Source organism: Bombus pascuorum, chromosome 12, assembly GCF_905332965.1.
Source record: "Bombus pascuorum chromosome 12, iyBomPasc1.1, whole genome shotgun sequence".
Taxonomy (NCBI): Eukaryota; Metazoa; Arthropoda; class Insecta; order Hymenoptera; family Apidae; genus Bombus; species Bombus pascuorum.
In genome coordinates, this window is record NC_083499.1 from 4,645,791 (window position 1) to 4,667,436 (window position 21,646).

The 21,646-nt window shown below is 36.7% G+C and overlaps 4 protein-coding genes and 1 long non-coding RNA gene across 7 annotated transcripts in view; 2 read left to right on the forward strand and 3 right to left on the reverse strand.

Moving 5' to 3' along the window:
- Nucleotides 1-15,172, forward strand: part of LOC132912515 (transcription factor kayak) — a 35,216-nt gene extending 20,044 nt beyond the window's left edge. For 2 of the 3 annotated variants that reach the window (XM_060970000.1, XM_060969999.1), the window contains exons 2-3: nucleotides 12,156-12,596; nucleotides 13,199-15,172. In XM_060970000.1, the coding sequence (XP_060825983.1) occupies nucleotides 12,156-12,596; nucleotides 13,199-13,798 (1,041 nt within the window). In that variant the 3' untranslated portion in view covers nucleotides 13,799-15,172. Of the gene's footprint in view, nucleotides 1-4,505; nucleotides 4,996-12,155; nucleotides 12,597-13,198 lie in introns of those variants that run through there. The other variant, XM_060970001.1, reaches the window with a different exon arrangement.
- Nucleotides 8,285-11,568, reverse strand: LOC132912537 (uncharacterized). The gene is made up of 3 exons (XR_009659227.1): nucleotides 11,361-11,568; nucleotides 11,195-11,271; nucleotides 8,285-9,139 (listed from the first exon to the last, which is right to left on the reverse strand). It is a non-coding gene; the product is annotated as an uncharacterized LOC132912537 (long non-coding RNA).
- Nucleotides 15,173-15,293: 121 nt separating the features above from the next.
- On the reverse strand, nucleotides 15,294-20,642 carry LOC132912507 (ribosome-releasing factor 2, mitochondrial). The gene is made up of 4 exons (XM_060969989.1): nucleotides 20,467-20,642; nucleotides 18,612-20,383; nucleotides 15,692-15,838; nucleotides 15,294-15,613 (listed from the first exon to the last, which is right to left on the reverse strand). Exons 1-4 carry the CDS (start codon nucleotides 20,615-20,617, stop codon nucleotides 15,449-15,451), a joined length of 2,235 nt encoding a protein of 744 aa, XP_060825972.1. The 5' UTR covers nucleotides 20,618-20,642; the 3' UTR covers nucleotides 15,294-15,448.
- Nucleotides 16,607-18,604, forward strand: LOC132912514 (uncharacterized). The gene is made up of 3 exons (XM_060969998.1): nucleotides 16,607-16,813; nucleotides 16,898-17,047; nucleotides 17,427-18,604. The coding sequence occupies exons 1-3, from the start codon at nucleotides 16,691-16,693 to the stop codon at nucleotides 18,387-18,389; spliced, it is 1,236 nt and encodes a 411-aa protein (XP_060825981.1). The 5' UTR covers nucleotides 16,607-16,690; the 3' UTR covers nucleotides 18,390-18,604.
- A 94-nt stretch (nucleotides 20,643-20,736) lies between the features above and the next one.
- LOC132912527 (large ribosomal subunit protein mL66) lies at nucleotides 20,737-21,605 on the reverse strand. Its single transcript, XM_060970016.1, has 4 exons — nucleotides 21,375-21,605; nucleotides 21,157-21,290; nucleotides 20,965-21,088; nucleotides 20,737-20,896 (listed from the first exon to the last, which is right to left on the reverse strand). The coding sequence occupies exons 1-4, from the start codon at nucleotides 21,475-21,477 to the stop codon at nucleotides 20,781-20,783; spliced, it is 477 nt and encodes a 158-aa protein (XP_060825999.1). The 5' UTR covers nucleotides 21,478-21,605; the 3' UTR covers nucleotides 20,737-20,780.
- Between the last annotated feature and the right edge of the window lie 41 nt (nucleotides 21,606-21,646).

Consider the following 21,646-nt stretch of genomic DNA (forward strand, 5'->3'; position numbering starts at 1 on the left):
ACGCATGTATTTATATAGTCGTATAAAACAAGATGATGCTCCTTTGAGATTTTTTCTGCTTAAATTTTATTTATTTGTTAATATGTGTGTGTATGTGTATGTATATGTATATAAAAAAACTCGTGTATTATAATTTTTATAATGAGAATAGAAACAAGATAAATGGATTGTTCTAGTTAATTCATGGAAATTACGTTCCAATAGCGGAAAACTTACATTTGTAAGTTATATTTTGCATATTCGTATGTAGATAACGTCTGGTTTTAAAATTCCGTGTAATTTGCGCATAGTATTGCTATTGTTTCCCTATCGAGCTCGTAGATGAAAAACAGCGAGGCAAACGGAATAAATGATTAGAAAATTATTCCGCTATTAAGTTTTCTGTTTCCGAAGAGCATTGGAATAAAGGGGATTGTGATTCGAGACGAGTACCCAGAGCAAAGAGTTTCCTAACCTCTACGCGGAATTATTCTTCTCACCTCTTTTCATGTATCGTTTCCTTATATGAGAACGTGAAACGAGAAACTTTTTGTTGAAAACAAGTTTTGCATATTTTGCATTACATAAGTGAATCAACAACATTTTAACTCCAGTTAAATTTAGATTTGAATCTAAATTTGAACTTGCAATTGAATTTTGGAATTTGAACTTACGCTTGAATTCCTAAATTCGAATATGAATCTGAATTTTAAATTTAATTGATTTAATTAATTTTAAATTTAAATTTAATTAATTTTAAAACTTGAATTTCATTTCGAATTCGTACTTTCAAATCTAAATTCAGTTTAAATAATTGGAATCTTTTAAATCGAACGTGTTGTAATGTGTTGTTTCTTTTCTTTCTTTTTTTAACATTTAGAAAGGACTCGAAAAGTAAAAACGATTTCCTTTGTTATCCAAGGCCGCGTGTCCATGTCTTGCAGCAGTCTGCCATGCCTTTTTTTCGTTTCGTACCACGATAACGCCTCTCGGTCCGCGTACCAACGACGTAATTGCGTTATTATTTACCACGTAATAGCAACCGTCGCGTAACGGCCACGCGAGAACGAGAGAAAAAAAAGAAACATGTCCGTGCACATACGCCGGGAACATAGCAATAACGAACGATAGATTATGCGAAACACGTAACAATTGGTCCATCGAAAGGGAATTAAAACATGATTAGAAATTGGAACGCATTCTCAACCATATATGTAACAAATGTTATTTACACGTTCGATTAAGCTACATAGATAATTGCATCCGTATCGTTGTATACGAACTATCGCGTATTTTATTCTATCTGCGCCGTTTCGTATTGTTGGTGCTTATCGCTCATTGGTCGTCTACCAGATAGCATACAGAATAATAGAGAGAAACTACGAGATTAAACAAATTATCGTTAGATTGCGTTACTAGCAAACGTAATGCGGAGAAATCGTTCTTCCGCCGAAACCTGTAATTAGCCGGGAAAAAAAATAACGATAACTACATTGTTCAATCGTAGAAGAATCGCCGTCGCAATTTGTTTGGCCGAGAACGCGTCCTTGAGTCGCCCACGGAGCCGAGTTGAGCGCTCCGATGATCTTGGCCTGACATTTCAATGCCCTCCGCAGAAAGGTTTTCGTGGAAAAATCGTTGCTCCGCCCGTTATGTCCCGACCGTTTGTGCACCGTGTTCATTTTGTTTTGAGACGCCACGTGCGAGAGTGTTTCGGTCTCATTGTCGCATAATTAGCAAATGTAAACGGGCCTGCAGCATCTGATCATGGAAACAAAAAAGCGAAATAGAACTCAGAATAGATACCAGATATCGCTCAGGCACACGCTATGTTTATCTTGTACCGATCTTACAATGCATCTCTATGTTATTACGTAAATCAAAAATATCCATTTGAGAAAAGATATCGTCAGTCGGTAATAATCGATGCAAATGGATTAGTCAATCTTTGACCACGATCTTCTTACGCAAAATCAAATCGATTCCTATTTGTTCCGCGTCTGGTTTAACTAGATGAAATATCTAGTTAATGTAAAATTGTTTTGAAATGAGGTAGGCGATCTCACGGAACGTTCGATGCAAATTTGTCGTTCCGGCGAACAGTCGAACGGTTCAGATCCGCTAGTTTCCTGTTAATTGGACGCCCTCCGTGTTCTTATCGGGGCCGGGAAATATGCTGGCAGTTCCTGGAATTTGAAATTGACGCGTGGGTGGAAGGGAAGGCATCGAGGTATCCGGGGAGGGTTGCTATAGTTAGATTAATATGGATAATAGGTTATAACGAAGAGCTCAGTGTATTTCGCGGAAATGTTTATTTCTGCAAAAATTTTATTCATCTCGACAAAAATCTATTACCATTTTTCAAGTCATTCAATTATTTGGGAATATTTATTTTCATAGATCAAAAGATAAATATTTTTAAGCTGGTGTTTTTAATGCGACTTTTGAAGAGTCAACTAGGAGAAATGTTTTCGTTTCACGATGATCTCTATTTATGGGTAATATAATAAGATACTACGGGCAGTGTTGCATGGTGTTTTGTGTTTAAAAATTCCGAGCACTACTGGCTGATAAAACACCGGAGATTGTTTATTGAAATCTGGCTGGCACACATGTTTTCGTATCAAGTCGCGGAGATAAGCTGGTTTTGAATGTCCATCTCGTGTTCACGAGCCACTTCGTGACTGGTTGGGACACGTTTATTTCCGAATGACGCAAAAGAGAACAGGTTTTCCGCTACCGCGTAGCGGGTAGCGTATTCTAATTATCGTCATCTCTCTTCTCCTCCTCGCATGGTCACGACAGACGCGTTAAAATACTCCTTTTAAATAACCAATCGACTTGCTTTGTCGTAAACAGTAACTGCTAATCGCCATATTTTCACCAACGTCACAGAAAAATACCACCAATAACACGACGGAAATGACAAATACATTCACATTTCCACATTTCAATCGTCGTGGTAATCGTCGTTGATATAGTTCCAGACGCTTGTCAGGTGACCGTGTGCACAAACATATTTTCAGAACTAAAGGAAAAAGCTACGGCTATGGTGGCGCTGTGTACGCATCTTTAACGAAGCGATGCACGAAGGAAGCCACATCCTGGAAACGATTCGCGCGATAAACGATAATATCGTCCAAACATGCGTTTCACTATCGCATCCAACCAATTCCAATATAACGAGTAAAAAGCTTATTCCGGGAAATCTTACTTAACAGAGATTACATTATGAAGTCGAGGAATCGATTAGTTCGATGAAACAACTGGTACGAAATTTTCGTGAAGTTTTCGGGATCGGAATGTTTCTCGGTTGGGTCGAGAGTTCTACGAAGAGACCTCTTGGCCCCTTTCCAAGACGACGAATCGCGGGGAGACCGGCGTCGACGACAAACGACGCTCCACAGGTGTTTAAACTTAGAACTCGGGTTAATTAAGATCCTCCAGGCGGACGCGCAATTGGGAATTTCGGAGATGCTGGGAAAAACCACTGCTCTACTGCAAATAAGCTCTCAAGTATCAGCTGGTATTTGATGTTACGGCTGTTTTCAATTTGTTTCGTGCTCGTGAGTATTAACTTGTCTGTTGGTAACGCCATTAACTAACTTCAAACCTAGTAACGTATCAAAGGAATAAAATTTTATATTACTGATTATACCTTATTTTAATTTTATATATCAGTAATATATCAGTATATTTTATCCTAATTCTATATATATGTTACTAATGATATTTTATTTATAAAATAAAGTTAATTCGAACATTTGTATTTTTAGAACGAATATGCAAATTTCGTAGACCATTAGCGATTTCAAAGATAGCGTGTGCCGATACTTGATATTTTCGCAGTTAGTAAAGATTTCGTCGCATTAGTATAAATCTTTTGGAACGCGGTGGCTACAGATAAATCGGTAGGAGCGTTAAGTTGGAAACTTCGGACCATTACGCGATTCCGAAAGAATGTCACTGTTGGCGAGCGGGGAACAATGGAGAAAGTCGTAAAGGCACCCCTTTCTTATCTCTTCGGTCATAAACTTTGGCTACACACTTGCATTAACTACCAAAGTCTTGCCTTCGAACACTTTCACGAGTCATAAAACGCTATGGACATAAATATGATATTTAAAGGGAAAAATTAAAATCCAAACGACGGGGATTTGAACCCGGGTCTCTAGCTTGGTAGGCAACTCCAATATCAACCGAATCATTTAGTTCTAACAGTCTTGGCTAAAAATTAGTTTGTAAAAAAGTTCTTAGAAAATAGTTTCATTAAATTATCTATAAAATAACCTAATTTAATCCGTTCTGAATTTTTGAAAAATTATTTTTATTTAGCTACATACGGGAAATAACGAGAAAGCTCATCAATAGCATGTTGCAAATTTAAAGAAGGGCGCGGAAATCTCTCCCACCTTTTTCTCTTCTGGCTCTCTCTTTCTCGTCGTCTCTTTCTGTCAAGCGCACATACTCGAAATTCGAAGGTTATTTTTAGATTAGGTTTCCTCGTCGCGTATGGCCACGAAGAGCAGAACGGCATCGGCAGGCTCAGTGTAAGAGAGGCGTCGGTGGAGGACGCAGTGGTGACGAACTCTTTCGAGAAGTGAGAAGAAGAGCGTGTACGAGGGAGGAGAATCGAGAGTGTAAAACAGAACAGAGGGAGAAAGAGATTGAGGGGAGGGGAGGCGCACACCGACGTCCAAACGATCTCTCACGAACGAACGATCGACTGAAATTACTTTTTTCTTACATTAAGCCCCTAGATTCTTTTTGGTTAACCCTCCACGAAAACGAGTTCGCTCGTACTTTCCTTTCGACCCCGTTTCCTATATTTCCTATAAAAACGTCTCCCTTTCCTTCTCCTCTCACGTGATTTTTTATTAATTTTATTTATTTATTTCTATCGACGACGAAACGAATAACTGAACGAATTAACCGATACCACGAACTATGGCAGCCACCGCCATGGATCCAGTCGACATAGCTAATATCCTCGCGCAGGAACTGCTTTATCAGCAGGTAATCCTCATACATGTTGCAGATTTTTACAAAATCGTCCACTTTTATTCTTTCACACTGTACGACGAAAAATTGTTCTCAATGTTTTGCGAGCAAACCCTTTTTCATCGAAAAACTAGTAACAATGTCTAAGATATAGGATTTGCAGTGATTAGTGTGGTTCTAACCATAACCTAACATAGACACATAACCTATCTAGCGCTGTCAAGTATATGTTGTTTTTGTTTACGACCAAACAAATGACGGTGTCATTAAGCGAGACTTATTGAAGCAGCTGCTAGATTTATTTTGAAAGAGACGGATACTCGACTAAAGCTACCCTACACCAGCAAATAGATCCAGGCATTAAACAGTCGCTACCGCGTTCGGGTTCACATATCCTCTAAATAGGAAGCTTGACAAAAATCTAGAAACATCGAAATCGTGTACTTAGTTAAGTCATATATCGTGACAGATTTAAAACCATACGAGTTGTCTCGTTGTTTAGAAATTTGTCGCGATAAGAGAAGCGCGTGTATTTAACCGCATAGAGAGAAAAAAGGGTCTGTTTAATTCACGAACGGTCAGGCCGCGTGTGAAAGCAGCCAGCCTAAATTTAGAAAATCGCTTAAAAGATGGTACAATACGCTTTTGAACGGATCTACTAGAGGATAACGTGTCTACTGCCTATCGTCAGATAGATCACGCTCGATTACATTGTTCCTTCTCACAAAGTAGCATTCTGTTTGAAGAAAACAGTCTAATGTCTAAAGGACCTCGAGGGGCTTCGAAAGCGACCGTCTAAAATAAACACACCACTTGGCAGGCCTCCGAAATAGTGTTTCATTCACGTTGTGGTGCACGGTTCGAGTCGAACGAGCCAACTGAAGTCGACTCGAATTTGGAAAGAATTGTAAATTGGCGAGGAACAACGTATCCACATTTCATCGCGTTCCTTTCGAGGCACGCGCGCGCGGTTTTGACGCGAGCACGAACGCGATTCTGACGCGAACACGAACGCGGGAAAGGAAGGAGAGATGCGCGAAAAAAGAACCAACATGGCGGTCGCGACGGATGAACTTGAAGGAGAAAGTCTATTCGACACGCGAATGCCACACTATCGAGCCGCCTGTTAACGTATGTGGGACCATTATTGCAACGCGGACGAGCAGGGATTGTGCAACATTGTGCAATAACGATTGGAAGTTCCACCGGCTTCGATGAAACAAACAGATCGTAAACGAATGGTCAGGTTGCGCATGAAACCGCGGAATGAATATTTTTACGTACCCGTAAAAACCGCTGAAACTATACCACGTGCCTTTGAGAAAAACAGCCGGTTGAAAAAAGTAACCTCGATGCTCAAGACGTGGCGCGAATATTGTATCTTGTAAAAAACTTAACCAATATCATACACACACTATCGTCAGATACGTTTCCCGATATTCATAGTTCTCTTATCTACCATTCGAACACTGAACAATGCTGCTTTTATCAAATCGTATTTGACAATTTTTTGTCACTTTATTAATTTTTCTGAAGTTTGACGAAACTGAAGTATCTATAATATTATGATAAACTATTTTTTTAAGTCATGAAAATTTCCTTGTATCTGTAGTAGACTTCTAAAGTAATTTATTATAGTAAATAATTTTTATATATTTTCTGTAATGTACATATTATTCCAATGGTATAATTATCATATTTTAACAATACAATATGTTAGTTACTTTATATGTTCCAACAATGTTATATTTATACGAGTCTTACGCATTATCTCACTAAATGATTGATATATCCAATTACAATTATTGCATCGCTCCCTTATATTCAAAGTGAATTTGTTTCAATCTATTTTCCGCGGTATAAAGTTACGATGCGCATGTGTAATGCCTGGAGAGCCGTGGTGGTTCACTGATTCGTCATCTATTTCTTTCTAATTAATCTTTTCTCTATATTACTATCTTTTCCTTGCCTAAGAAAATGTTGCGCCAATATCTGACTGCGGTACGTTTCGCAATGATTTTCTGGTTGCTGATATCGCCCTTTGTCCGCTCGTAACGCGGGCCCAGGGCAGATTAAAACAGCAAACGCATCTATTTATAGAAAGAGCGGTCGTGTGTGTTGCTCGGATACGTTATGTCGCGCGCGCGAGCGCACTGTGTTCGTTGCGAGTTCTCTTTCTCTCTCTCTCTCTCTCTATCTCCTTCTCTCTTTTTCTCTCCTTCTCTCTCTTGTCTTTGGTGTCGAGCACAACGGGGGAGAGAGAGAAAGAGAGAGAGAGCAACTGCATCACAAAACGGAAGACGTGCTGCATACCAACGGCGACATCGAAAAAAAACCACATTGCGCATCTGCGTCAAATATTTCTGTGTATTTCGTTACGAGGGTGTCATTGGGGTTGACATTTGCCGACCATTATATCCGCTTCTCTACTATCTTGATTTTTTGTTATCGTCTGCTGCGTTTGCATGACCTTGCTGCTTGATTGATTTCAAAATCGCAATCTCTCGGCGATAATTGAAATGCTGTTCTCGTAGAGATGCATGTCAATAATTGTGTATTGTCTTGTAAAACATTTCTTACTCCGTAGATATTGTGTTCATATTAACTCATGCGATTCTCGAATTTTTATGTTTCATTTTTCTTCTCATCTTAACAAACAATAAAGATTTATAATACTTTAAAAAGAACACGATAATCATTTTTTCGTATTTTATTTATATATGTAATATTTTTTATCATTACTCAAGTGGATACAATTGAATTGTAGGTAAGCAAAAGAACGCAGCAAAGTTAAATATATATGTATGCTTTTTGAATATTAGTGAATATTAGTTGTCAGTATAGTAAGCCTATCTATGATGTAGTTACACGATGATAATTTGCGAAGCAAATATCTATCTATTTACCATAAACGTGTCTAGTCAGTAGTAAAAAAATGGAAAGCCTGATTTATTACAATATTTGTTGCCTTGCGGAAAAAAACACGTACCGCAGCGATCAATGTTTCTGCATACCTCTCATCGCGATTGGATTAACGATGCACGATGCGGTAGATACTAGAATCGAGAGTAGACAGCTATTTCTAGAAACAATGCATATATGTATGCATTTTGCCGTTGCAACATGTTAATGCGGGACAATATATTCCAGTAACTATAACTACCGCATGAAAAATACGATTCTTAGGACTCTCATAGTTTTATATAATTTTGTTCTAACCTAAAAAAAATGATTAATAAACAAAACGTTTGACATTTATATAAATTTTCTTAAAAACTTCTTTATTTATCTTTCTTCTCTTTTTGAATTTATTTTAATATTAGTATGAATTATTATCATCTTATGATAGATATTTGGGTAGAATAAACACGAGTATGATGGACGGTGTTGTCGATCAAAGTATGTCGTGACGCGATCTTCGGGCAGCCGTTGACTTGAACCTGCACAGACACGTCTGACAAAATGATACAGAGTTCATCCACCAGCGCCACATATCGTCTGACATATTCAAACTGACGATGCACGGTAAGGTGAACGGCCCGTCGGTTAACGAATGTGCCGTGGCCGTGGTAATAATCGCAGTCTCGTGACCGCTAAAAAAACTGATAGCGCGAGCATTTCCTTTTATTAACCTTCATTCACTCGTTGAATTTCAACCTTTCAAATTTTTTTTTTTTCTAATATCCTCAGACATTTCTTTTTGTTCTATAAAAATTCTATATTTAATGGCATAAGAATTGATTTTCCGGTAGTAAGTTATCATATAATTAACGCTAAAGGTGGACTCAGTAATGGACAATTGATTGCTTAAATAATTTCACATATTTGTTTCAAACTTTATCAATGTGATCATGATACTTGTATCTTGTCATATGTCATACAAAATTTTCATAAATGTTTAATACTTTTATGAGTAATTAATGATTAAATAGTAAGAATTAAATGCAACAAGAATTGTAGAATTATTTTATCGCTTTCGCAACGGATAAATACAAGTCAACTCAAGATGGTAAATTCGATAATCCTTCAGTGCAAACAAATGGATGTCGCTTTTTGTGTTTCCTAGATAAACGAAATCGAGTATATCGGTTTCCTTTCCTTTCCATTAAAGGGTAAGTGCGACACGATAAGGGCCACACCTTTGTCTCTCTTTTTCAATCTGATAAAGAAAAAACCACAGTTATAGCTTATAAGAAGTAAATAACGACTGATAAATTTTCACGCTGGTAAATCCCTCTAAATTTACCAAGCTTTCAATAACTACAGTTTATAACGGAACTGCTTTTTTTCAAAATGATCAGGGTTGTAAATTTCGAATCGTGCCAAATCGAAAAATCATACGGAGTACGTATATATACGTGACAGCTTCCAAGTGCATATATCGTCTGATTTATGCGCATGCACGCATCAGCCACAGCTTACAGCAAATTACAAACTCGTACGAAGGTCGAGACGATGAATTAACCCCGTCTAACCTAACTTTTTATACATAAAATAACGGAAGAATATTTAAAGAAGAAATTTAGAAGATTATCCAATTTGTGAATAAAAGAATGGTTTTAAAATCTATGAAAAAACGTGGTTTTCGTAGATATATAAAGGGATAGTATCTGAAAACTGAAATTCCAGAACAGTGTGACGCGCGAAAACGATTTTGTAACGCCTAAGTTTATCGCTCCGAGCATTCCACAAGTTTACGCGCGAACAGGGAGCGGATAGGTGGGTGAATCTTGTGGGTGGTTGATTACTCTTCTGTTAAAGTCGCTACCCGTTGGTATGCTAAGTAATTTTAGCGATGACACACGCGGCAGCGTGGTAGCCCCGCGATTATGAATCGTAATCATGTTATAAATACATGTATAATAAATTTTCACACAAAAGTGGAGGAGTTCTAAACCAGCTTCTTCAAATATGATTCACAAAACATATTTGCATTTTGTCAAGTGCTAATGAAATGATAGACAATAGCACACAATTTAGAATACATATACATTTTGAAAGCTATATAGATAGATGCAAGGTTAGTGATCTTGGTTCTTATTTCTATTAACGCCAAAAGGTTGTTCAACTGTGGAAATTAATGTAGAAACGTATTACGTTGGTAATGTCACTTAAAAGATGACACCGTTGTAACTTGAACTTTTATAACCTGTTTTTAAAGTTCAGCGAACTTCTTTTTGCTTTACCTAGCGAGAAGAAAAAAAAAAAAGAGAGAGAGATAAAACGTGGAGAAACGCGACGTTGAGTTAATTACGAGATTAGAAGCGAGATGTCATCGATGATCTATCACGATTTTTCCATTTGAAGAATCTCGATGTGCAATTCCTGTGTAATGATGCTTGAACTCTGGGAAACGTTCAATTCTTTTGACGTGCGCTATCTATCCCGAATCGGCCTTCGTTAACGATCAGTACGGCTCGTAATTTTAGAAATGATAGACCTCGGCTGTTTGGTGTCGTTGTCTCTCGTCTCCTTATGAGACTGAAGGTCGCGATTCTTCTCCTTCCTGCGTCCTTTTGTGCTTTCTGGGAAACGTGTGCGTCGGGTATAATACGTCGCGCGCGTGTCCCCGTCTGCCGATTGGTCGACGCGATGGCAAACGCGAGGTTGTCGCTACGTGAGCTGCGATTCGAGCCAAGTCATTAATATCGTCCGTAGTTGGAGACATACACACTTTTATAACGTCGATGAAATCCATCCAGTCGACCAATTGTTTCCGCGGGCGACTGTTTTGGTTCGTGTCGCGGAATAAACCAATTGGTTTTTCGATAGCTAAATCGATGGTTTCGATTTCATCGCGTGGACGGAAGAACAGACGACACGACAGGTGGCGCGTTCTCGACGATAGTACCCCCCAGACGATACTATACCACACACATACACATATTCATAACGTATTCTGTGCACGTGTTCATACTTAATGCCGAGAGATTAACATCACCTATTGTTAATATCGTATGTTACGAGAGTCGTATTAAAATTACGGTTGACTATCACGTAAGGCCATTAAATCGATGTAACTTTTAAAAGGCCCGCCATTGCTATTTTCGAACGCAAGGTAACCAAGATCGGAACATGTAAATAGAATTCAAGATCGAAGATTACAGAGAAGGGAGGAGACCGATCGTGGTGGATAATTATTAGGAACGTCGCGATAATTCGTTGTAATTTTAGCGATGATGATACCGAACGATAAACATGTGTACTTGCGTACCTTGAAACGAGCAGCCCCCAGATGCGATCTAGTTCGTGCCGATAGCTTATCGACTATTGGATCACGGATATTTTTATCTGAAACATCTCGTTGCATTAACGTTGGTTCGCGATATCAAAGCGAAAAGCGAGAAATGATAACGTTGATGGAAGTACATATCGCGTACCTTTCCGTTACCGTTCTTTCGTTCTCCCCATATTTTTCCTTCTCCCTTTTTCTTCTTACGGTTATTGCGCAACGCCCTCTTTTTCCATGGAACGAAAGCGGTTATTGGAATCAGTTTCATTGCCTAACAGCACTTCGTCGATAATATGACCGACGAACTTCTTTTATATCTCGCCGAGCAATAAACGAGCGGTGATCTAACGCGCAATTCGTTTGAAAGGCAATCGCGTTCCGCAGACGAAAAACATCGGTTTCCTAACTGTTTTGTTATCTATCCGCACCTGGCAAACTCGCGTTTTATGCTCTGTGTTGCATGGTCATCGAGTTGCGCACCAGTCGTTCGTCTCTCACCTAAACTCATGTATGTATATATGTGTGTATACGTGTGCTATCATTGCCGTCACTGAAAACCAATATATTACATTAGTCGTTATTTTTACACATTTTATGTTGATTCTACACAATAACGAGGAATAATGTTTAAACTGTACTTAATAAGCATATTTTTCTGCGGTTTAAGCAAACGTAGTGCTATTTTTGGTGCAACAAATATTGAAATATACTGAGGATAACTCAAACATCGTAATAATAACGAAAGTTTAAAGTACTTTTTAATCTAGCTTCCAACTAAGGTGTAAATCATGTATTCTCTTTAATAATTGAATAAAAATACAGTCAGAAAGAAATCGTTGCTCTGTTTTATCCATTGAGAAAATATTTGGAAAGTATGTACTTTAAATTAAAATAATAATCATGTAACATCGAATTAATGTGGTGAAATCTTTTATTGTTACAGCTTGTATCTCTGGACGGACTACACAGTGGAGTGCCGACGCGGACGACGCCGACGTTGACGCCAACGACGCTCCGGAGCATCGAGCAAACATTTCTAGAGCTGACCAGCGAGTCAGCGTCTCACAGTCGTGAAGCAGGGTTCGTGCCACCGTTGGTGGAACCTTCGCAACCGACGCCGGCACAAACGCAAAACACGGCGGCGCATCACGTTGTTACCACCACCGTTGCCGCCCCTGTGGCCGCCAATACCACCCTCGTGGACAGTCAACAAACACAGCCACAACAGCCAACCAGACGCAATATGGGTGGCAGAAGGCCTACCAGAACGATCGGGATGACCCCCGAGGAAGAGGAACGAAGACAGATCCGCAGAGAAAGAAATAAGATGGCAGCAGCTAGATGTCGCAAGCGGAGGATGGATCATACCAATGCCCTGTTAGAAGTATGTAATTAATGAAATCTGTTCTGAATTTAATCCTGCTGTTCCCCTCTGAAATAGATGTTATATCTCAATAGATATTGTTAAAATATAGATACTTTATAAGTAATTGATTTCAGTATTGAATTCAAAGATAGTAATCTTACTGCCTTTTGTGTATGAGTTTCATGAATAAAGAATATATATTTCAAGATAGATAGATCTCTTCAAAAGCTATCTGAATAGATGCAAATACGAGGAAGGGAAGAGAACAGCAAGGTTATCATATCATCCCATTCCATATTTGCGAAATTACAATTGCTGTTTTTTCTGTAATTAGATTTCCTAATGAAAGAAAGAAATATTCTAACGTGGAAAAAAAGAATATTAATTTATTGACTGCTGCACTGTTTTTGTGCAATTCTTAATTCAAGATATGTACATGTGTACAATCAGTGACATACATTGTCACTTGTTTTACGTGGATTGGAAGTATCAGTGGCTTGAAATAAAAGTTCATATGTGCAAGATAGACTATAATATACACTGTATGTGCTAATGTAATTCAAATATTAAGTTGAAAAAATGAAACACGAATAAAAAAACATAACGAATTCATTTGACAGGAGACTGAGGGTTTGGAGCAGAAGAAACAAAGCTTGCAAGAAGAGATTCAGCAGTTGCAGCAGGCGAAAGACGAACTGGAATTCATTCTAGAAGCTCACAGAGCGGTCTGTCGACTTCGTTCAGCATCTCCTCCGGATGTGAAACCCGTGATAAAGCCAGAGCTTCCGACGGAGGACCAATTCGCCGCCGCTGCGGCTGCAGCTGCAGCCGCCGCAGCTGAAAGCACGAAACGCGAGTCGGTGAACGTCGCAACGAGACCGAATAGACCGAACTCTTTGCCGGTTGGCTTCGACAATAACAATCGACCAAATTCCCTGTCGATTTTCAGCGAACCAAAAGAAAGGCCGAACACGCTTACATTTAAGACAATCGAAACACCATCGTTCATGAAACCATCGTTGGACGTAGCGGGGATGCCGATCACCACGCCAACTAGCGGCATAGCGTTTAATTTCGAGTCGTTGATGGAAGGCGGGACCGGCCTTACTCCAGTTTCAACACCATTGATACCTTCTTGCTCGACGCAGCAAAGAAACAATCTGTCCGCCGTCGATCTCAGCTCTCCGGATGCTAATCCGCCAAAGCTAGTGAGTTTGTGACGCCAAGACGACCTCGATTACGGATCGAACGAGGATGATCCCGAATGAGATGATGTTATGAGATGATGTTATGAGATGATGCTGTGAGATTCTAGTAACTTTTATACGAAGAAGATTTTCTGCTAGAACCACACATCGTGAAATTCAGTATTTGCGTTTCTGTTATGGATTCACGCATCGTAAAGTAAGCTTGTCGAACACATTTCCATCTCTGTAAGAACTTTGGTAAAATTGTCTTTGAGGCTCATAAAAAGGAAAAAGAATAAAAAAGAAAGAAGGGAAAAAATGAGATTTCCTTGTTAGTAGCACTTTAAGAACGCATAAACCGCGTGAACTTTTGGAAGAAGAAGCAAAGTATCTTTTTGCATCATTCAATGAATTATGATTGACACGCGAGTGTGTCTAGTGATATATAATATAATATATTATACGTAATTGTATTTAACTTTTGCGAACGTTTTTACACAGACGAATTAGAATTATGCAAACCATGCATCGTAATACTGCAACAATTTCTTTTTCTGTTTTTTTTTTCTTTGTAAGAGATTTTCGTCGTAACCCGGCGAAAAATTTATTTTTTACCAATTACGTAACATCGACCGAGGAGGTATAGCGTTGTTTAGGAATTTAAAACGTTCGATTTTAGCGCTCAAAACCATTACGTAGATTAAGGAGGACGCGTATACGATGGCCATCTTTAATTGCGCTCATGATTTTTCACATCATGTGTACATAGCACAATTCAAGGCTAACGAACTAGCGACTCGATGACGAAATAATGTATGTGTATATACGCATACACGTATATATTTTTTATGGAAAATTTGGTGAATGTTATGTGCCTCGTATTTCCGATAAATAAGGACCGTATTGCGGTTACTCGTATTAATGGAACATTTTTATGTGCAACTGACGTGTTTGCAAGTCTCTCACCCTATAAATGTAATCCCTCCATACATATAATATATATACATACATATATTTTACTATGTATGACATTTTTGCATGATCTTTAAGCAATATTAATATATTTATGCGCGGCTGCTGTTTACGAGGCTGGCCGGTGTTATTTCGATAAGACTTTTTTCTTTCTATTACTTTGTCCTTTATTGTTTTCTTTCCCTTTTTTTTTCTTTTTTTGTTATTATATATAACTACACATGTGTATATATGTATTCTTAGAGAAAGAAATCGTTTTACGAGTTGCTCGATTTCAGCCACGTGATCGGCGGCCGCGATAGATGATCGTAAATAAGAAAAGAAGGATTGTAACGCATCACCGGTAAATGCTGCAATATATTTTGATTAGAGCGAACGAATAAAGGAACAATCGAATATGTAATTTTGTCCAAGAATAATAACAATGTGTTTTAATTTTTGTGTATCGTACTGTTTACTTCACTTTAAACGTAGAAGTCTTGACAAATGAGAAATTCGCACATACGACTGCTCTTTTCTCGTAAACCCTGATCTTAATCCTTAAGTAAGTTGCAAATAATTTTTATAACGATTTAATTTCTATCTTTGTACAATTAAATCACTAATATCTTAAAATACAACAGATATTTGGTATAAATAATATTGCATATTCTATGCTGAGAAAGATACCTTTTTTATTTCACACTTTTTTAATAGAATTTTCTAAATTTTTTAATAGAATCCAGTAACTCTTTTAATCGCTTCTGCCTCGTTCATCGAATCCATTACTTCGTAATGGTCAAATTCTAACGAGAACGTTGCATGCCCTGATGAGATTATTCTTATTGCTTTTGAGTATCCTAGTAACTCGACTAACGGAATAAGGCAGTAGACCACCTGTTTTCATCATTTAAGTTACATTAGTTTTTCTGACCTCAATTTTACTATTGCCTTAAAGGGAAAAAAGTACATTACCTTGTTTTGTCCATAAGCATCTATATATTTTACTTCTGCACGTCTTTTTGGCAGGTCTTTCATGATGACACTTAAATATTCCTCAGGCACCACAATTTCCACTCGCATTACAGGTTCTAGAAGTGTAACTCCAACATTCTTCATCAACTGAAATACATATAGAGAATAATAAGTAAATAGAAAAGAGCTTTTAAAAAAGTATGGGTCTTGAGTAGTTTCAGAGGAAGATTTAGAAAAATTTTAAAGTATTTCAAGCCATTCAAGAAGGAATTTAAGAGTTTTAAGTAATATAAAGGCTCCAGGGAATGTTCAAGAGAACTTGAACTTGAATTATTTCAAGCATCTGAGAATCTTTGACAAATCAGAAATTGTTAAGCAATCAAAAAATCTAGGACTCAGGTTGTAAACGTTAAAGATGTTGCAAAACGTTTTCTAGAGGATCTGCTTATTTTTGATCGGAATTATTTTTATAGATTACTTATACATTACTTATATTTATAAATATTTTATAAGTGACTTATCTCAATATATGTAGCTACATTCCAATAGAGTTACAGTATAGTTCCCAATATATCAATACATCAATATAACTAAATTCCAAATAAGTAAAAATAACAGTAACTTAATTAAGCTTCGCTACAGAAAATATTTCGTATTTTTTCAATGAACTATTCTTCCAATAAAAGATATTGTTTATTCTATTGTTCTCTCTTTTTGAACTATCCTTATCAAATTTAATACCATATTTTTTCACTTGGCGAGAAAATCCTTGTTTCTATCGTTAATGCAACCATTATTTCTATTGTCAACGCTAGAAATATCTCAAACGATTGTTCTCTTTATCAACTGCGTCAACTTGAAAAAAAAAACATAATTCCAAATGAACAGCCATTATATTGAAATACGCTGCAAGAAAACAAACGAACGGAAAGATGTAAATCCTAAAGTAACAAAGTCACATAAATACTTCACATTTTCGTGAAATAATTTCGTAATTTCATGGTTGATGGATATGTGTCTCTCTTGTATAGTATCAGTGACAAACCCTTAGAGTATTGGAGCAAGCAGCAATCTCAATCGGGTCGTATTCGTAAAATCTTAGATTCAGATTTATTAGAAAATGTAGGTTACGTTCAATGAACATTATTCAAGTTTATTTAACTGAGCATTGAATTTTAAGTTAATTTTATGGTAAATGATGCACAGGTTATCGAGATACAGGACTTCGAACAACCCCATGGATATGGCACCTCCATCATTTGTCCCTCTGATTCCTCCCAATTCCTTAATATCGAATTACCAGTTTTAGTTGTGGTTATAAAGAACCTAAATCTCCATTGTCGTCTGCAAGTACAGGTAATTGTGGAATATTCTGAGTATAATCTCATATTAACGACAAATTCTGCATTTTTAAATTAAAAAAGAAAACACAATCTTTCATAAACTTCTTCTAATAGTAATAAGTAGTCAATTCTTTTGTGGTCCGAACAACACTCAACATTTTATCTCAACTAGTATTTTAATAAATAATTTGTTAAAGATGTTTTTGTAACCAGGTATCTACATTAACATATGTGTATCGAATTAATACAAGTAAATTTTCTACTGTAATTTCATATAACCCCATAAAGGGTTAATTTAATTCGACAAATAAAAATAGAAAGTTGCCTAAACAAAATAGTGAATAACCTATAACATAATATCTGCTGATACAAAAGCTTATGCATTAAACTAGGTGGCAGATAACCAAAATTGCCAGCATCATTTTCAATTCACGAACGCGGAGTCAGAAAAACAAAACTCCAAGGGTGTCATTTGTCGCGTCAAAGTAAAATTTGAAACCGGTTGGAATAAATTAGAATTGGACCTATCGAATCTAACGCAGACTGCCTTCAAGCAACAATACGCTATAACTCAGAGGATTCAAATTTGCGGTAATTGCCGTTTGCGCAGAATATACTTTATAGATAAGCACTACGAAGACCAAGAAATTTGCCCTAAATTATACCACAAGTTCTTGGATTCTTATATGTTGAAGTGGGGCATAAGAAGTGTAGAAAGATCTACTCAAACTAACTCAAAAAGAACAAAGAATCGAATCAAAGGAAACAATAACATCAGGATCTCAAAGCACTTCAGCGCTGATAATTTAAGTAGCGGAGAAACTAGTAGTGCAAAGAATTCTAATCTACGGAAAATAACTGACGAGGATTTTTTGAGAAATTTACAGATTAAAACAGACATATTAATTAATGAATTTTTTGACAGGCAGTCCGCGAGACTTCCACGTGTCTTAGAATTAAAACAGAACACCACATTGAAACCGTATGCTTTTCCAACCTTAACCTCAAAACAGAAATCCTTCAACATTGGTATATCTAAAGATACATTGAAAAAAATCGGTGTTCTTCGGACGTTTACAGAGACCTATATATGCAACGAGGACAAACGTAAAGAGACTAATGTTCTAAAAATTATACGGGATAATTGGAAACACAGATACTTTTTCCCTCAGGAAGAATCATTGCCTAACAACGGTTTGTCCGAACAAAATACAAAGAGAACGATGTTGGAACGTAAACCGAAATCTCTGCTTCTATTGTCTGAATTAAAATCTGCGAAGGAAAGAAGTTTAGAGTTGCCGAAAAAAAGCATTGAAGTGATTAAACGTAACGAAAGCGACACGGTTATCAATTAATTGTTAATTAATGTAATATTAAATAATTGAATAGAAATAGAATGTTGTTTCTTCCGTTTATGGCTGGTACTCTTGTAGTTAGACTCAGAAATGGCGATAGAGTACCAAAGCTTCTATGTCATGTATCCTATTATATTCTCCCGCCATTCACAGCTTAGATTATTTCCTTTATGATGTCTTATATGTACGTAAGGAAAATAAAAATCATAAGAATACTTTTACCTGTCGAATACACTGTGAAACAGCAGCATTGATTGACGATGGCGCAGTATTAGATCCATATTCTAAACTATGCAATTTAACACCCATATTCACGACCGGATAACTTAATTTCGGTCCGTGCAAAAGAACTGATTTAACACCATTCCTCACTGCTTTCATTATATGTGCCGGTATAGCATTTAAGCTATCACCATAATTCTGTGATTTATCTAATAATAAAGTCTCCTTTCCTTGATAGTTTGGTATCAACGACATGATTATTGTAATTTTTATATTAGCGCTTCCTATCTTATATTCAGTCGAAAAGGTATCTAAAATAGGTTCCTTTATAGTTTCTCTATAGGAGATTTGCAAAGGACCTAAATCAGCATCGACTTTATATTCGGTTCTAATTCTTTCTTTAATAATTTCTAAATGCAGTTCACCCATTCCTCCAAGCACGATCTGACCAGTTTCTTTATTTTGAGTTACTCTTAAACTTGGGTCTTCTCTTTCGAGTTCTTGAAGAGCCTTCTCTAAAAGTGTTTGCATAGATAACGATGGCGCCTCAATCGAACAAAAAAAGACTGGCTCTAACGTCCTAATATTGTTGTCAAATACTTTCTCTACATCTTCCAGTGTAACACCTTTCTCTGCCTTTAGTTCTTTTTTTGCTTCCTCTGTCGTTGTTCGACCTGTCGTTACTAAATCTCCAGCTGTTGTACTTTTTAATCCCGTTATCGCTGCAATATTGCCACATGTGATCTTCGGTATTTCTTGGTACTCGTCAGCGTACGCGGTATACAATTTTCCTACGAGTTCCTTCTCTTCTTTCCGGACGTTATATAGCTTCATGCCTTTTTCTACGCTGCCGCTATAAATTCGAAAAAATGAAATTGGTCCTTTTTGCTTATCGTGGACGACTTTAAATGCCCTGGCGCAAAGTTTGTTATGAAAACAACGGTAATACGCAGAAGATTTAGTTTTATTGGGTGATGGTAAATACAAGAGAACGCCGTCCATTAAAGGTTGAACTCCAATATTTTTATAAGAACTACCTAAGAGCACAGGAACACCTTTTCTACTAATAGTTGATCTGTGCAAGGAATCAATTAACATTTGCGGAGTTACTGCATCCAAAGATTCCTGTTCTATTATTATATTAGCTAATTCGTCATCCATATTGGATAATTTATCTGTTAAGCTTCTACGTTTTTCATTTGCCATCTCCCATAAAGTTGTATCTTCATTCTCAGATAATTTTACTCTGGAATATTTCATACCCATATCTTTCTTTGCAAAGATCAATTTTTCTAAAGTAATAACATCCACAATTCCTTCTAAATTTCCTTTCTCTTTAATTGGAAATTGTGTAGGTAATACTTCTGTGTCTAACTTAGATTCAATAGATTTTAAACTACTGTCAAAATTAGCATCTGTCCTGTCCATCTTATTTACATAAATAATTCTAGGAATATCATATCTGTCAGCTTGTCTGCAGACTGTCAATGTCTGAGCTTCAACACCTGCACTTCCATCTAATATGACCACTGCACCATCTAATACTCTTAAGGTTTGCTCCACTTCCATAGTAAAGTCAATGTGTCCTGGAGTGTCGATTAAATTAATACGGTAGTTTTTCCATTGAAATGTCACTGCTGCAGAAGTAATGGTTATACCACGCTGACGTTCTTGATCCATATAATCTGTTACCGTATTCCCATGGTGAACCTCTCCCATATGTTTAATGAGACCAGAATAGTATAACATTCTTTCTGTAGTAGTGGTTTTGCCTGAAAAACCATCGTCAATATTGTAAATTCATTAAAATAGAAATTTTTATAGGTTATCTATAAAAAGCATATCACAAACGAACCAGCATCGATGTGTGCCAAAATTCCGATGTTTCGAATTTTCGTGATTTCCTTTTCTCCATATTCCTTCTTTACGATTGTTGTGCCGTTTGACACATATCTTTTTGGAAACTTGTTACACCATGGGCGTTTTATTAACCAAGACGTGAACATGATTTCTAACCTACGTGTTTTTGTACATTCGAAATTAAGGGCAAAGTAGAATCACGTGGAGAATTATTATGATTTTGGGATTTATTTAGATATTGCAAATAAAACTAAGTCATTCGAAATACTATAATATTGTTCAATCATTTATTATACTGTTTGTAAACTATTACTTATATCTAGCTTTAATAGTTCTTTCACAGTAGTAGCTATTAAATTTTTTCCATTTCCTTCTTTGTAAAGGATGAAGTAAACCACCTCCAGGAGCTCTCCTTTGCATTAATCCTAAGCATAAGTGTTTCAATTTATTTACTGTAGATTGGAAATTGCATCGCTATGATTAATCTACCAACCTGCATATTGAGCCATTATGATCAATGAACTAATTCTCTTTTGTTGCATCTTGCAAAGACCTGTAATCCTACGTGGTAATATGCATCCATCTGATCTAACAAATTGATTTAGGATAAGTACATCCTAAAAGAATCAGTTTAATTATCCAGAGACAAGCAAGATCGTAATATGACAAGATATCAAACTCTTACTGTATGTTTAATGTTAAGACCAGAAGAACAAATAGGACATGCACCGTTTTTAGGTTTTAAGAACCGCCCTTCATATGGGTCTGGTTTAATCACGGCTTCAATAGTTAATGTGTTTCCTTCTTTCTTTTCTATGACTAAGAAAATTCAAAATTATAGGTTAGGAACATCAAGTTAAACATTAAATGATGTCATACCTTAATAAATGTAATCATACTCACTTTCCTTAATACGCGTTGTTGAAGATAACGATATATTTCTATTCTGTCCTATCGATAATATATTTTTTCCTAAGTAATTTAAGACGCGATATAGCGTAGCCATTTTAACAATATTTACAAGGTGATCTGCGCTATCGTATAAAAAAAACTGTATGTACTTCGTTATAGCATACAAAAATTATTAACTGTGTAGCATTATTATAAATCAGTAATTATTTTGTTATAGAGATACTTATATGATGTAAATTATTATTTATTTATAATTATTATAT